Here is a 15,804-nt window from a genome sequence, read left to right on the forward strand (position 1 = left end):
GCTGCGTTTTGGGTCTTCATTGCTGCGTGCGGGCTTTCTCTAGATGCAGCGGGAGGGGGCTACTCCTACTTGTGGTGCATGGGCTTCTCATTGCAGTGGCTTCTCTTGTTGTGGAGCACGGGCTCTAGGCACATGGGCTTCAGTAGTTGTGGCTCACAGGCTGTAAAGCGCAGGCTCAGTAGCTGTGGCACACGGGCTTAGTTGCTCCGCGGCATGTGAGATCTTCCCGGACCAGGGCTCGAACCTGTGTCCCCTGCATTGGCAGGCGAATTCTTAACCACTGCGCCACCAGGGAAGCCCCTATTAGCTATGCTTAAACTCCTCATCTCACATTACTTTGCTGGAAGCATTCAGCCAGTACTGCAGGGAACAGGAGGAGGAGATGGGTCAGGACAGAAAACTGATGGGGCAGAATGGCCACAAGATGTGACTGTCGGTAAGACCTAGTACACCCCTACTTGACTTAGATATTCCTTAGGTGGCCAGGATTTGTCAGTCAGTTCCAGATAGGACCTAGTTTGCTTATCTGATCAATGGCTAATATTACCTAGAGTTTGGCATTGTATACTTTAACAGACCATAGGCTAGCCACTAGCCAGATATGGCTGTCGAGGGCTTGAAATGTGGGTAGTCGGAGTTGAGATGTGTTGTGAGTGTAAAAAGCACACTGGATTTCAAAGACTTAGTATAAAAACCAAACCAAACCCAAAAAATATGTCACCAGTATTTTTTATATTATGTGTAAAAATGATAACATTTTGGATATATTGAGTTAATATTAAAATTAATTGCACCTATTTTTTTAAACTTTTTTTAACGTGACTGGCAGAAAACGTAAAACGACACACGTGACTTGCATTTCCATAAATCTATTGGCCCCTTGGACTCCCTGTTTTGTGAAGTACTTGGTCAAGTTTCTTGGCCATTTTTTTTTTTTTGACCACGCCGCACAGCATGTGGGATCCTAGTTCCCTGACCAGGGATCGAACATGTGCCCCCTGCGCCCCCTGCATTGGAAGTGCAGAGTCTTAACCACTGGACTGCCAGGGAAGTCCCTCTTGGCCATTTTTGCTTTTTTCTTTCTTTCTTTTTTATATTTATTTATTTATTTAGGCTGCGCTGGGACTTAGTTTCGGCACGCAGGATATTTGTTGTGGCATGTGGGATCTTTTTTTTTCTTTTTAAAATTTATTTACTTATTATATATTTATTTTTGGCTGCGTTGGGTCTTCGTTGCTGCGCGCAGTCTTTCTCTAGTTGCGGCGAGCGGGGGCTACTCTTCGTTGTGGTATGCGGGCTTCTCGTTGCGGAGCACGGGCTCTAGGCGCTCAGGCTTCAGTAGTTTTGGCTCGTGGGCTCTAGAGCACAGGCTCAATAGTTGTGGCGCACAGGCTTAGTTGCTCCGTGGCATGTGGGATCTTCCCAAACCCGTGTCCCCTGCATTGACAGGTGGATTCTTAACCACTGCCCCACCAGGAAGTCCCGGGATCTTTTTTTCTTTGTTTTTAGTCATGGCTTGTGGGCTTCTTAGTTGCGGCATGCATGCGGGCCCCCTGCATTCGGAGCACAGAGTCTTACCCACTGGACCACCAGAGAAGTCCTTCTTGGCCATCTTTGTCTGGGATTGTCTGCTCTTGTTCTTACAGACTTGCAGGGGTACTTTATAGGTTCTTGACGAGTCTGTTGTCAGTTATGTGGTTGCAAAGAGCTTCTACCTCTTTGATTTGCCATTTCACTATCTAAAAATTTTTTTACAGTTTCATATTTTTAAAAATATGAATGCCTAATTTTTCCACGATTCCTTGTTGGAAAGAAGGTCTTTTCCCCACTGTTCTCAGTGCCATCATAAATCAAGTGATTGTGTATGTGGATTTGATCCTGCATTCTCTTTTTTGTTTCGTTGGCCTGTTTGTCTTCTTGTGACAATGATCTTGGGTACTGTGGTGCATTGAAGTCTTGATGTCCAAAGGAACAAGTTCTCCCACATTGTTTTTCTTTGAGAGGGTCTTGGGGGGCCTCCCTGGCGGTCCAGTGGTTAAGGCTCTGGGCTTCCAATGCAGGGGGCGTGGGTTCGATCCCTGGTCGGAAAACTAAGATCCCACATGCCACACAGCACAGCCAAAAAAAAAAAGGTCTTGGCTTCTCTTGGCCCTTTGCGTTTCCATATAAATCTTAGAGTTTGCTCATTAAGTTCCACAACAAAAATGAAAAACACCTGTTGGGGTTCTGACTGGGATTATGGTGAATCCATAGAACAATTTACAATGTTGAGTCTTCCCATCCAAGAACATGCTAGATCTTCTCTCCACTTATTTAGGTCTTCCTTCAAGTCCTTTGGTGAAGTTTTAGTTTATAGTGTTATGGTTTTCTCCATAGGGGGTCTTGTATTCTTTCTTTATTCCTGGGTACCTGATTTTTTTTTTTTTTTTATAAATTTATTTATTTTATTTATTTATTTTTCGCTGCGTTGGGTCTTCGCTGCTGCCCGCGGGCTTTCTCTAGTTGCGGCGAGCGGGGGCTACTCTTCATGGCGGTGCACGGACTTCTCATTGCAGTGGCTTCTCTTGTTGTGGAGCATGGGCTCTAGGCGCGTGGGCTTCAGTAGTTCTGGCACGTGAGCTCAGTAGTTGTGGCTCGTGGGCTCTAGAGCACAGGCTCAGTAGCTGTAGGCACACGGGCTTAGTTGCTCTGCGGCATGTGGGATCTTCCCGGACCAGGGCTCGAACCCGTGTCCCCTGCATTGGCAGGCGGATTCTTAACCACTGCGCCACCAGGGAAGTCCCCTGATATATTTTAAGCTATTTTAAAAGCTATCTTTTGGTTTTGTTTTTTAATTTCATTTTCCATTAGCTGCTGGTATATAAAAATGCAGTTGACCTTTGTATATTGATTTTATATCCACAGCTTTGTTAAATAGATTATCTCTTTGTTTCCAATGTTTATGTCTTATATTTCTTTTTCTTGCCTTACTGGACTAGTTAGTTCCTCCAGTGCATTAGGGTAAAGAAGTGGTATGAACTGGCATCCTTGTCTAACTCCTCATTTTAGAGAAAGCAAACATTTCAACATTAAGTGTGATGTTTGTTGTAAATTTGTTGTAGGTAGCCTTAATCAGATTAAGGAAGTGCCTTACTATTTCTATTTTTCTAAGAGGTTTTTTTTTTTTCTCCTTTGGATCTTAGTTGTGCTTAGTTGTGCATGGGCTTCAGTAGTTCTGGCTCACAGGCTCTAGAGCACAGGCTCAGTAGTTGTGGCGCACAGGCTTAGTTGCTCCACGGCATATGGGGTCTTCCCAGACCAGGGCTTGAACCCGTGTCCCCTGCATTGGCAGGTGGATTCTTAACCACTGCATCACCAGGGAAGCCCCTTCTGTGACATTTTAAAAATCATACTTTCAAGGGGTCAGGATGTTTCTGGTTTACAATTCTCTGATCAAGATGGTCCATGGCTCAGGGGCCTGTGAGTTCATCTTGCCCTGGAGAAACAACCTGAGTTCGTACATTAATGATGATGTCTACAACAGCAATTTTAGTACATGGATGATGTTATCATGTTATCAACAACGGCAGTTTTGGTCATCAGATGCCTCTGGTTGATTAGTGTTCAATTAGCACAGGATTAAGGTCAGAGGGGACAAGAAAGGGGCTGAGGTCAGAGAGGACAAGAAAAGGAATAAAGTTTTGGACAGAGAGAGATTAATCATAAACCTGGCAAGGGAACTTGGTTTTAGGGGGCTCAGCTTCACTACAATGTGAATGATTCTCGAAAAAAGTATGCTGAGTGAAATAAACCAGTCATGAGAGGCCACCTGTTGTATAATTCCATTTAATTTAAATGTTCAGAATAGGCAAAGCCATAGAGACAGAAAGTAGATGAGTGGTTGCCAGGGTTTGGGGAGAATGGGAAAGAGTGAACAATGGGATTTCTTTTGGGGGTCATGAAAATGTCCTAAAATTGGCTGTGACAATGGTTGCACAATTCTGTGAATACACTCAAAACCATGATCACGTGCTGTATTCTGAATAGGTTAATTGTGTGGTATGTGACTTATATATCAATAAGGATGTTAGTTTTTAGAAAGAGAGATTAGCAGAAGGCAGAGCGGTGAAGGAGCAGAGAGCAAGGTGCTCTCCTGCACGGCAAGGGTAGAAGGGCACATCATGCAGCTTTTCTGGAGTGGAGTTTGGCAAGATGTGCAAATATTTAGACTCTGTATACCTGTTGACTCAGGAATCCTCCAAGATTTACCCAAAGGAGAAGATAATTATCCAAATATGAAAATATGTGTACACAAGGATGTTCATTGCAGCTTTGTTACATTAAAAATATAAAATTTTTGAAAGCAAACTTTAAGTCATAACTAATAGACACTACTGTTCAGATTAAATAATTAATACAATTTATGATAAAGCGCTATATTTACTGACATGAAAAGCTGTCGTGACATAACATTTAGGGAAGTAAGCAGTTTATGGAACCTCAGTGGTTATGTAAAATTCAGGCATTTCTATATGCATAGAGGGAAGTTCATCAAAATGCTGAGTAATTTCTATAGCCCCTGAATTAATGGGGTATATTAGTTTCCTAGGGCTGCTGAAAAAAGTACCACCAACTGGGTGGTTTAAAATGGAAATTTACTTTTTCACAGTTCTGGAGGCTACAATCCAAAAATCAAGATTACTGTAGGGTCAATATTCCCTCCGGAGAGTCTAGGGAAGAATCCTTTCATTCCTCTTCTAGCTTCTGGTAGTTGCCCTGAGTCCTTGGGTGTGTATCTGTGTATATGACTAAATTTCTCTTTTCCTATAGGGATACCAGTCATTGGATTAGGGCCCACCCAGTACGATGTCATTTAAATTTGATTACATCTGCAAAGACCTTATTTCCAAATAAGGTCACATTCACAGGTACTGGGACTTAACTTGAACATTCTGGGGACACACAGTTCTACCCACTGCATGGGGTTAGTTAATTTCTTTTCACTCTTTAATGAAAGCGTTCAAGAATATGCATGTATCTCTGAGTATGTGTGTCCCAAAAGTTCTGATAGGGATGTTTTCATTTTCCTGCTTTCTAAATAGCGTGTTGTATTTTGACCCACTAATGAGTTAAAAGTCCTAAGCAGCTTGAGATCCATCCCATTATTGCTATTATGTTTGCTTGTTTTCTTTTTCCTTACTCTTTTAGTCTAAAAGTTAAAAGTTCAACAATACAGAGTGAATTAAAATGCAAAAGTCACCCCCTAACCACCAGTTTCTAAATCCCACTCCAACAGATAATTGTTAATAACTGGGAGTATATTTTCCAGACCCTCCTTTCACGTATACAGAACTACAGGATTTAGTTATCTGCTTTAAACACTCATGGAGTAGGGGAAATTCAGACCCCAAGGGACGAATGCAGTAAAACCAGAAAAATGCAAGATATCCACACCCACATTTAATTTTCCTAAATCAAATTTGCTTCTGAGGTGAGTACAAACACAGAAACAGCGGGCCTATGCATACTCTGGTGAAAATAAGAACTTTTCTCCTCAGAGCTCTTTAGAATCTGCTGAAACATCAAAGTCCATCAGAGTTTTCTCCAGACATAAACACAATATTAGCTTTTAAAAACCTTAATCCCAGCTGCATGAGTTACTTATTTAACTAGAGGCAGGACACCCCTCACCCTCAGACTTGGATAAACAAATCTGTATGACGTTTGCCCTGCTAAGGGCTATAGTTCCAAACATTTATTTTCAAACATAACAGCTTCCATTGGGAGATTGGGATTGACATATATACACTAATATGTATAAAATGGATAATTAATAAGAACCTGCTGTATAAAAAAATAAATTAAATTAAATTCAAAAAAAAAATCATAACAGCTTCCCACTGATCTTACAAAACATTTGTACTACCTTTGAGATAGAACAGAGAGAATTATTTAATTTCTGACATATATCAAGATGACATCTTCTAAAAAATTTCAGACAGATATAATAAATTAGTGAAGCTGAATTATAATTGATTTGTCTTTTTTTTTTTTGGCCACGTCATCTTAGTTCCCCGAACTGAGGCCACGGCAGTGAAAGCTCCAAGTCTTAACCACTGGACCGCCAGGGAAGTCCCTGATTTGTCTATTTCATTTCCCAATTTCTGATTACTTTTGATTGATTCAGCGATTTTATCTTTGTCCTAGAAGTGGAAGGGATAGGAATTAAAGCTACCAGTACACTCCTAACTTTTCACTCTTAAAACTCCTCATTTAGAAGGATATATATCAGCCTGAACAGTTTCAGTAGCCTCAGTACTAACGAACACAGCTTTAGGTGGGTTGGATAAAAACTAGTCTGCTATTTTTTACACAAACAGGATAAAATATATTGGAATTTAAAAACAGTGCATCTTTATCCAGAAAGCATATTTCTTCAGGATTTTTCTCAAAGAAAAAGGTTAACTTTGAGAAAAATCCATGTTGTGGATGCAGACTTCAAAGAATGAAGAGATAGTTTGGTGTTGTTTCATTGGCGACCAGAGTATAGGAACTGAATTTATGTTTGTCTCCATTTTCCTATTTTACAATGAGTTCTCATTATTATATTTACTAAATGAAATTTTTTTCTTTCTCTGAAAAGTTTATATCTAGTGCTTACCCTCAGATAGATTAGTTTTCACTGACTTCTGTGTTATGATGTAGTATATTCAGTTGACAAACACCTAGCTTCAAAGAAAACTCGATTCAGTCAAAGACCTTGCTAACAGAAGAAAATGTAGGCTAATGTCTTTGTAGAAAATGTCAGAAAATAGCTTTGTGGCTTGGGAGTGGGGAACACTTCTTAAACAAGATCAAATAGCCTAGACAATAAGAAGAAAAACTGATGGATTTTATTATATTCAAATTAAAGATTTCCAGTCCACAAAGGGCAAGATGGACGTAGTTAGCAGATAAATGACATATTGGGAGAAGATACCTGCAACATCTAAGACTGACTGGGAACTTATATCTTGAAATATAAGAAACTCCTGCAATCCATAAAAGAAGACAGAAATTCCCAACTGAAAAATGGGCAAAGAAAATAAGCAGGGAATTCACTGAATGGGAAATCCTAAATGGCTAGTGAGTGTATATGAAGAGATGCTCAAATTCGTCAATAATGGGAGAAATGCAAATTAAAGCAATAATGAGAAACCACTCCTCACCTATTACACTGGCAAAATCAAAAAGGGTGTAAATGCCAGGTACCACATGTAGGATGTGGAGATACACGAACTCTTGTGCATTCCCGGTGGGAGTATAGTCCAGCACAGCCATCCTCAGGAGTAATCCAGCACTCTGATCAAGCTAGTTATGCACACATAGTATAAACCCTACTCTTGGATATAAACTCTCCCCCGAGTATAGGTATTCCATACTGTGCTGTTTGCATTAGTGGGGAACTGGAGTCCACCCTGGTGTGTCTCAGTGGCAGCCTGGACAGTAAAATCTGGGGTCAGCACACTAATGAATATGATAGAGCTGTTAGAAGCAACCAAGATCAGGGGTTCCCACATGTTCTCACTTCATGGCATCCTTAGAATCTCAACAATTTTGTCACGGGGCTCCTTGGCCAAAAGAAAAGGCTAACAGTTCTGTTTATTAAGTAGTGAGGTCCAAACAGCTTAATATATACTTAGGTCCTAACAATTTAATAGCTCTTTGAAGAAAATAATACACATAAATTGGGGGAGAAAATAATACATTTCATTCTTAAATAAGCAGAATTACTCACTAAAGGGATGTTGTGTGCCTGTTGGGCACTGCACAACTCCTCAAAGGTTGGGATCAGACTGGACACTGCTGCCCTTATTTTGCTTCACTTTGATTTTCCTGCAGGACTTGCTTATCACCGTGACACAGTTTTGCAAAGATATGATGCTTTATCCTAGAAAGGAATATAGCACAATCCAATGTTGGAACCGTCAACTACCTCGTTAGCAGTTCCCCTGGTGCCTGACAGAGGTTGAGTATGACTGTGTTTCCCTTGAAAAGTCAAAAATACCCCATTGCACCCCTCTGGGTTCCCTGCAGCTTCCCAGAGCACCTGGGTGCACAGTTTGGGAACCACAGAATACATATAACTGAATAAACTGTAAAAACAGTGCTGAATTTTTTTAAAGTACTTAAAAAAAACTAATGCCTAGGGAATTCTCTGGTGGTCCAGTGGTTGGGACTCCGTGCTTTCATTGCCAAGGGTGAGGGTTTGGTCCCTGGTTGGGGAACTAGGATCCCACAAGCCACGTGGCGTGGCCAAAAAAAACCAAAGCAAAACAAACTAATGCCTATGGGACTGTGCTCTTGCTGAGGTTTCAATGACCTGGCTCCTCACTGCTAAACCGAGGTTTCCACGCAGCATTTGACGCTGTCGAGCCGCACCTCACAGGAAGGTTCTTCCTTTTTGGCTTCTACATCATCCCTCTCTCAAGGTCTCTTCTTGCACTGGGACTATCCTTTTCGGTTCCCTCTGGGTGGGTCTCCATCTGTCCCACTCTAGTCCTTTCTGTGCACTCTAGCCCATCCCCACTGGGAGATGGTAACTCCCAAATCATTGTCTTCAGCCCAGACCTCTTTACTGAGCTGGAGACCTCGTATCCAACTACCTGTTCAATGTCTCCACTCAGACATCCCACAGGCCCCGCAAACCTACCATGTCCTCCCAAAACTTACCGTCTTCCCCCAACGCCTGCCTCTTCCCCTATGTTTCCTAACTCAGAGAATGGAGCCACCCTCCATCTGGTAGTGGCCTGAGTAGTTTGCATTGGTGGCCCCAATTCTTCACCCTTCCTCACATCCACACCCTTGCCATGGCCTCCTCCCCACCACTTGCCTTTGGGCTGGCCACAGGACTGGCCAGTGGCATAGAGGTGAAAAGGTAGCATGCCAGTTCTAAGTCTAGACCTTTGGAGGCCTTACAAGTGTGCCCTTGCCTTCTTCTGCCCGGCTGCTTTCTTACTTTTTTTTCTTTTTTGGCTGCAAGGCTTGTAGGATCTTAGTTACCCGATCGGGGATCGAACCCATGCCCCCAGCATTGGAAGCACAGAGTCCTAACTGAAACTGTGTACCTCTGATTGGGACTTGAACCCACGTGCCGGGACTTGAACCCAGGCTAAACCCAGATTGGGACTTGAGCCCACGGTCTTTTAATTAGAATCACTCACCTGGTGTCTGGACTAACTGAGGCTCAGGTTCCTTCTGTCTCAACACAGAAAGAATTCAGTGAGAGACAAAGTGATAGGTAATATTTAGAGAGAAACATGTTCCACAGACAGAGGGTGGGCCATCTCAGAAGGCAAGAGCCACCTCAAAATATGGTGTGGTTAGTTTTTATGGGCTGGGTAATTTCATAGGCTAATGAGTGGGAGGATTATTCCAACTATTTTGGGGAAGGGGTGGAGATTTCCAGGAATTGGGCCACCGCCCACTTTTTTGGTCTTTGATGGTTGGCCTCAGAACTGTCATGGCGCTGGAGGGTGTGTCACTTACCTTATGCTAATGAATTACAAAGAGCATATGATGAGGCTCAAGGTCCACTGGAAGTCGAATCTTCTGCCATCTTGGACCTAGTTGGTTCTAACCAGTTTTCATCATATCCTATGGCTATGTCATTCTTTTAAAGGCCGTGCCCTGCCCCCTTCCCTCCTGTTTCATAACCACTGGACCGCCAGGGAATTCCCTGCCCTGCTGCTTTCACGAGAAGAGCGTGCCTAGGGGACACTGCTGGTCCCAGGAAAGGAAAGATGAGAGACACAGGGAGCAGAGCCCCTCTAACTGAGCTGAGCCTAGATCAGCTGACCTGCTGACATCTGAGAGACAAGAAAAGATGATTGTTTGTTTGTTTGTTTTATAAATTTATTTGTTTTATTTATTTCTTTTTGACTGTTGGGTCTTTGTTGCTGCATGCAGGCTATCTTGAATTGCAGCGAGCGGGCTTCTCATTGCAATGGCTTCTCTTGTTGCGGAGCATGGGCTCTAGGCATGTGGGCTTCAGTAGTTGCAGCACGCAGGCTCAGTAGTTGTGGCGTGCGGGCTCAAGAGCGCAGGCTCAGTAGCTGTGGCTCATGGGCTTAGTTGCTCCACGGCAGCATGTGGGATCTTCCCGGACCAGGGCTCGAACCCGTGTCTGCTGTATTGACAGGCTGATGCTTAACCACTGCGCCACCAGGGAAGCCCAAGATGATTGTTTTAAGTCATCAAGTTTGGGGGTGTTTTGTTATGCATCAGCGGTTATCCAACCAGGTCACCTAAGCCAGGAACCTGAGCATTACCTTTGCTCCCTCTCGCAGTCGACGACGTTCCCAGAGCTTCCTAAGTATCTCTGGAATCCATCTAGTCTCCATCCTCAGCACCTCTGAGGTGTTAACCCTAGCTCAGGCCTCCTGCAGCCACATTCTCACTCATTTTTCCTTCCTCCCTTTTGCCCCCATTCTCCACACACAGCATCTTGAGTGACCTTTCTAATACGCCAGTTTGATCACGTGACTCCTGTGGGTTTGCCTCGCCCTCAGGCTGTGGTGTCCTTAGGGCCTGATAAGGGAAGGAGCCTTGCTAGGCACTGTGGACCACCTGGTCATGGTGAAGAGACACCTCCAGGGCAGTTTCTGCTTTGTTCCCAAATCCTTGGTGCAGGGAACCAGGTTCAAGGTCAGAGCTGATAGGCAAAAAGACCAGCCTCAGGCCACAGCAGCATTTCCCAAGGATTCCCTGAAACCCCTCTACTACTGGCTGGGCCTTTTCAGGGCGTCAACAGGGAAGACAGTATGAGATGCGTTGATAACTTGGAATTAAGATTTCCATCCTTATTCCTTGCTAAAGGATCAGATCGTGGGTGTAGTCTCCTTAAGCAGGCAAATGGGCTCTCAGACCTCTATTCTTTGTGGCCACAGTGAAAGTGCTGTTACATCAAGAGAAAGGATGAGTCACCAGTGACCAGAACGGGGTAGAGATGCCACAACCCATAGAGAAAGGCACCCCTGACCAAGAGTAGGTCTTCCTGTGAGGCAGCTTGAGAAACAGCCAGCTGCCTCAGACTTCAAGAGACTTTTATATTTTGCCACGGGCCTTCTCACAAGGCTGCCCAGCAAATTGTCTTGTTTAGTGGTTAAACATGTAAGTTCTGCACCCAAACTCACTAGCTTTGCATCCAGCCGTGCCACTGACCTTGGGACCTTGGGCTAAGAAGAGGATCTGGGTTCCAAGCAGCTCAAGTTCAGCAAGAGAGATATGGGTAATAAGACCATTGCATTAGGGGCTCTGCTGGGCTGGGGGCTCCTGGGCAGAGCATTTCACTTGGGTGGGTGTTGGGAAGGCTTCTGCGGGACACACTAAGTGGAACGATGGGAAGAGAAGGGGTCCTCATCTCCAGGAAGAAAAGGAGTGAGTCTGCTTTTGGTTCTCATCCCCCTTCACCGTGCCTGGAATACCAGCTGACCGCAGGAATGAACGAAGGAGCGCCCTCCGGGGGAAGTGGGGGTGAGGTGGCTCAGGAGCTCTGACTTTAAATACAGAGGTGGGATGCGGCGCACGTCAGAGCTGGGGAACTACTCAGATCTACTGGGTCAGGACAGGGCCTGCTGGAGCCCCGTGCCTCCAACCCCAGGGCACATTTCCCTGTGCCCCCTAACTCACCACCATGATGGACAGCTGCTCCAGTACCCGAGAGGGACGGCCATGGAGGTCCCCAGGCTCAGGGCCCCCAGAGAGACAGGGACAAGCCGGCTTAAGGTTGAATCCTCTGGCCCAGGCGTCCTCCGAGAGAAGGCAGGCAGCGTTAGGGCCGGGCCTGTGCAGGGAGCACATTTGGATGGGAAGCGGGGCGGGGCGGGATTGGAGGGAGCGGGCTGCGCAGGGGACACCCGTCGGTCGCCCAGCTGCGAAGCGCAGGCGGAGGCCGAGCCGCGGTGCGTCCCCGCCCTGTTCACCAGCAGGCGGCGCCAGAGCGCAAGGCCGCGGGGGCCTCGGGTCCCGGAGTCCGGCCGGGCGGGGCGAGGGGCGGACCCCGGCGTATCCGAGCGTTGGGGCACGGCGGCAGTCCGGCCGCGGGAAGGACCGACAGAGCGACACGCCTCGTGGAGCTTACGCGGCCATGGCAGAGCACGCCGCTCGCCGCTGCTGCCTGGGCTGGGACTTCAGCACGCAGCAGGTATCGGCGCGGGCCCGGGGCCGGCCGGGCGGGGCCGCCTCTTCCGCGACGCCGGGCGGGCTGTCGGGGGACCCGGGCGCCTGGAACCCTGGGCCTCGCCGCGGGCGCGCCTCCCTCTCGGGCTTCCCGGGGACCCGGCGCCTCCGTCCGGCCTGGACCCCGGCACTCCTGGAAAGGGCGCCCACCCCCACTCTCCCGAGGGCACGTGGCGGGGAAATGCCCGGAAGGCAGGGGGGGGACCCGAAGGGCTCGCGCGCCGTCATGGGCACAGATTGACAGGGACCCAAAGGAGCTCAGCTACTGTAAACAGAGGACCAGACAGACGGGTAGACACGCAGGCAGAGCCAGTGAACTGCAACCAGATCACCGCTAGAAGCTTTTTTTTTTTTTTTTTTTTTTTTTTTTTAAGTGAAATGGGCACAGTGTACACCTGAACTTTGTTCCGCCGTGTGACAGCCCCTGGTTGGCACCAGCGTGCCCGGGTCAACGTGCCCAGCTGTGCTGCTCTCGGGGCCAGTCAGACAGGCAAGCAGAGTCAAAATTTGTCATCAAACTGGGCTTGGGGAGCCAAGGGGCTGGCTCCTCCTGAACTTGGGAAATCAACACAGTTGCAGTGAAATCCCCCTCCTCGGATGGGTCAAGGGAGCAAGGCCAATCCCTGATCAAAGTCCCGTGGGACCTTGGATAGGTCAGGTTGTCCTGCTAGGCCTCAGTTTCTCCATCTGTCCAGGAAAGGAGTTGCATCCTTGAGCTTGGAGGTCTGCTCCATTGGGGCATGTGTCTCTGGTCCTTGACCATGGCCTGTGGGAACAGACCAGGGGCCTTGCCTCTCAGATCTCTGCAGGCGTGGATCTCCAAGAGACATCTCAAAACCTTGCCTCCCATGCCTTCCCCTCTAGGACTTTCTCAGACCTCCTTGCCTGGCACAGGAACCAACTCATCTGTGAACATCTACCTCTAGAGGAGCTTGGCTTTGGCTGTTTGGAGGGCAGAAATTCCCTGAGCTACATGGGTGTTCCTGCTTAGCCTCAGCTTCTCCATTTTACTGTCTTTGGATATGTCCCCAGATGAGGCCTCTGTTTCCATGGGTACAATGATGCCCCCCCCCCCCCAGCCTCAAGGAGGTCTCCAGACTGAACCACTTCTAGGGGGCTGGGCTTCACTTGGTGATGTTCATATCCCTGGACCAGTGTAGAAGCTGAGGAAAATTCTATACATTGTTTTTTTTAATGCCTTCCAGGTAAAAGTTGTTGCTGTTGATGAAGAGCTGAACGTCTTCTACGAGGACAGTGTGCTTTTTGACAGAGACCTTCTAGAATTTGGGTATGTACCTAGTGTGCATGTGTGTGTTGGGGGTTGGTTTTGAGGTCTTCCCTGAACCTTTTTTTTTTTTTTTTTTTGGCTGTACCGTGTGAAGCTTGTGGGACTGTAGTTCCCCCACCAGGGATTGAACCTGGGCACCCCCCCACCCCAGGTGAAAGCGTGAGTCCTAACCACTGGACCACCAGGGAACTCCCCCTCCTTCAACCTTTTACATTTATAAACCACACTGTTCTGGTTTCCTCAAACTGCAGGAGGGGTTGTCTTGATAAATCTCTCAGCATCTTTCTTCTATGCCTAGAATGCACGCTCCTGCATTCCTTTCCAATTCCACTCATTGCTTCATATATTTATAGTAGGTATCAGTTGAGACTTACTTTGTACCAAGCACTGTGCTGGGTGCTGGGATGGTGAATGAAAAAGAGACATTGTCCTTGCTTTCCCAGAGCTTCCCATTGAGTGGGGGGGATTGATATCAATCAAAGACTGATTGATTAAAGAAAAAATAAAAAAAGAGTGTTTGTTTATAAAATCAGAGAAGGCCATTGAAGGAAAGAAACTCACTTCTTCAAGTGCATATTGTAAAGGAATGTGACCTAGACTTGTGAGAGTAGTTTAGGGAATGTTCCTAAAGAAGTAGTGCTTAAGCCAAGATCTGAATGAGTGGGGTTAGCCAGGTGATAGAAGGTAGAGAGCTTTCCAGGCAGAAGGAGCAGCATGTGCAAAGGCCCTGTGGCAAGGAACACTGCTCATTCATGGAACTGAAGAAGACCAAGTGGCTGGGGAGCAGAGAGGGAGGTGGAAGCTGGGTTGGGCCATATAGGCCATGGAATAGAGTTTGTCTTTATCCTAAAAGCTATGGTCACCCACTGAAGGGCCATAGGAATGGGGGCACCGGGAAGGTATGACATGGTTTTATTTGTGTTTTGAAAAGATCTCTCTGGTGCAGTGGGAAAGCAGGTGGGATGTGGCCAGAATACAGGTTGGAAAACTACTGAGGAGGTTTTTCAAGATCATCTGGATGGGAAATGATGTTGACTGGAGGAGAGAGAGCTGGGTGGTAAAATTGACAGGTCTTGGTACAGAATTGAATGTGAGATATGAAGGTGAGGCTTCTGGCTGGCATTCAGGGTGGATGGTAGACTATGAAAGAGAATTGGTTTCCAGAAGAAAGATCATGAGTTTAGGTTTTGTATTAGTTTGGTAGGGCTGCCAGAACAAAATACCACAGACTGGGTGGTTTAAATAACAGACATTTATGTTCTCATGGGTCTGGAGTCTGGAAGTCCAATTTCAAGGTGCTGGCAGCATTGTTTTCCTCTGAGGTCTCTCTCCTTGGTTTCCAGATGGCTGCCTTCTTGCTGCCTCTCACATGGTTGTCTCTCTGTGTGAGTGCACCCCTAGTGTCTCCCAGTTATGTTATTTATATCCTAATCTTTTTTTTTAAGTTGATATGTTGTATTTTCATTTTTATTCAGTTCAAGAAATTTTCTTTGTTTTTTGGCCACGCTGTGTGGCATGTGGGATCTTAGTTTCCTGACCAGGGGTCAAACCTGTGCACCCAGCAGTGGAAGCATGGAGTCTTAACCACTGGACCACCAGGGAAGTCCCTCAACTTGTGAATTTTGGGGGACACAATTCAGTCCATAACAGCTGTGGATTTGTTGATTTTGAGGTGGCTCAGAGAGGTCCTGGTAGAAGTTTCCCTCCATGTCTATTTTAGGTGTCACTTCCTTCTTGAAGCCTTCTCTGCTGGCCTTTCCCTCTCACTGCCCATCACCTTGTGTTGCCATCTATTTCTCCCCCAGCTGATGTGTCTCCTTTGAGCTGAGGTTGGAAGCTACCTTGCTTTCATATATTTTTTTAAAAATTTATTTTATTTATTTATTTTTGGCTGCATTGAGTCTTCATTACTGCACATGGACTTTCTCTAGTTGCAGCAAGCGAGGGATACTCTTTGTTGTGGTGCGCGGGCTTCTCATTGCGGTGGCTTCTCTTGTTGTGGAGCACGGGCTCTAGGCACGCGGGCTTCAGTAGTTGTGGCATGCGGGCTCAGTAGTTGTGGCTCGTGGACTCTAGAGCACAGGCTCAGTAGTTGTGGTGCACGGGCTTAGTTGCTCCGCAGCATGTGCAATCTTCCCAGACCAGGGCTTGAACCCGTGTCCCCTGCATTGGCAGGCAGATTCTTAACCACTGCGCCACCAGGGAAGCCCTTGCTTTCATATTTTATATTACTGCAGGGCACCCGTGTTAGAGTTTTGGTAGTTTGTGTCTTTCAAGGAACTGGTCCATTTCATCTAACCTATCAGGTTTGTGGCCAT

General features: G+C 46.3%; 1 protein-coding gene and 1 long non-coding RNA gene across 11 annotated transcripts in view; one reads left to right on the top strand and one right to left on the bottom strand.

Moving 5' to 3' along the window:
* Positions 1 to 7,366: 7,366 nt before the first annotated feature.
* LOC309637814 lies at positions 7,367 to 11,735 on the bottom strand. Its single transcript, XR_014250831.1, has 2 exons — positions 11,650 to 11,735; positions 7,367 to 10,915 (listed from the first exon to the last, which is right to left on the bottom strand). It is a non-coding gene; the product is annotated as an uncharacterized lncRNA (long non-coding RNA).
* The window catches only part of XYLB (xylulokinase), a 44,304-nt gene continuing 39,783 nt past the window's right edge, over positions 11,284 to 15,804 (top strand). For 4 of the 10 annotated variants that reach the window (XR_014250778.1, XR_014250779.1, XR_014250780.1 and 1 more), the window contains exons 1-2: positions 11,290 to 12,163; positions 13,404 to 13,486. Coding sequence is in view for 4 of the 10 variants with exons in the window: in XM_082412867.1 (XP_082268993.1) it covers positions 11,654 to 12,163; positions 13,404 to 13,486 (593 nt within the window). In the remaining 6 variants the exon portion in view is untranslated. Of the gene's footprint in view, positions 12,164 to 13,403; positions 13,487 to 15,804 lie in introns of all 10 variants that reach the window. The other 6 variants (XR_014250776.1, XR_014250777.1, XM_082412868.1 and 3 more) reach the window with 5 other exon arrangements.

The sequence above is a fragment of the Balaenoptera physalus genome (assembly GCF_965194825.1).
Source record: "Balaenoptera physalus genome assembly, chromosome: 11".
Classification (NCBI taxonomy): Eukaryota; Metazoa; Chordata; class Mammalia; order Artiodactyla; family Balaenopteridae; genus Balaenoptera; species Balaenoptera physalus.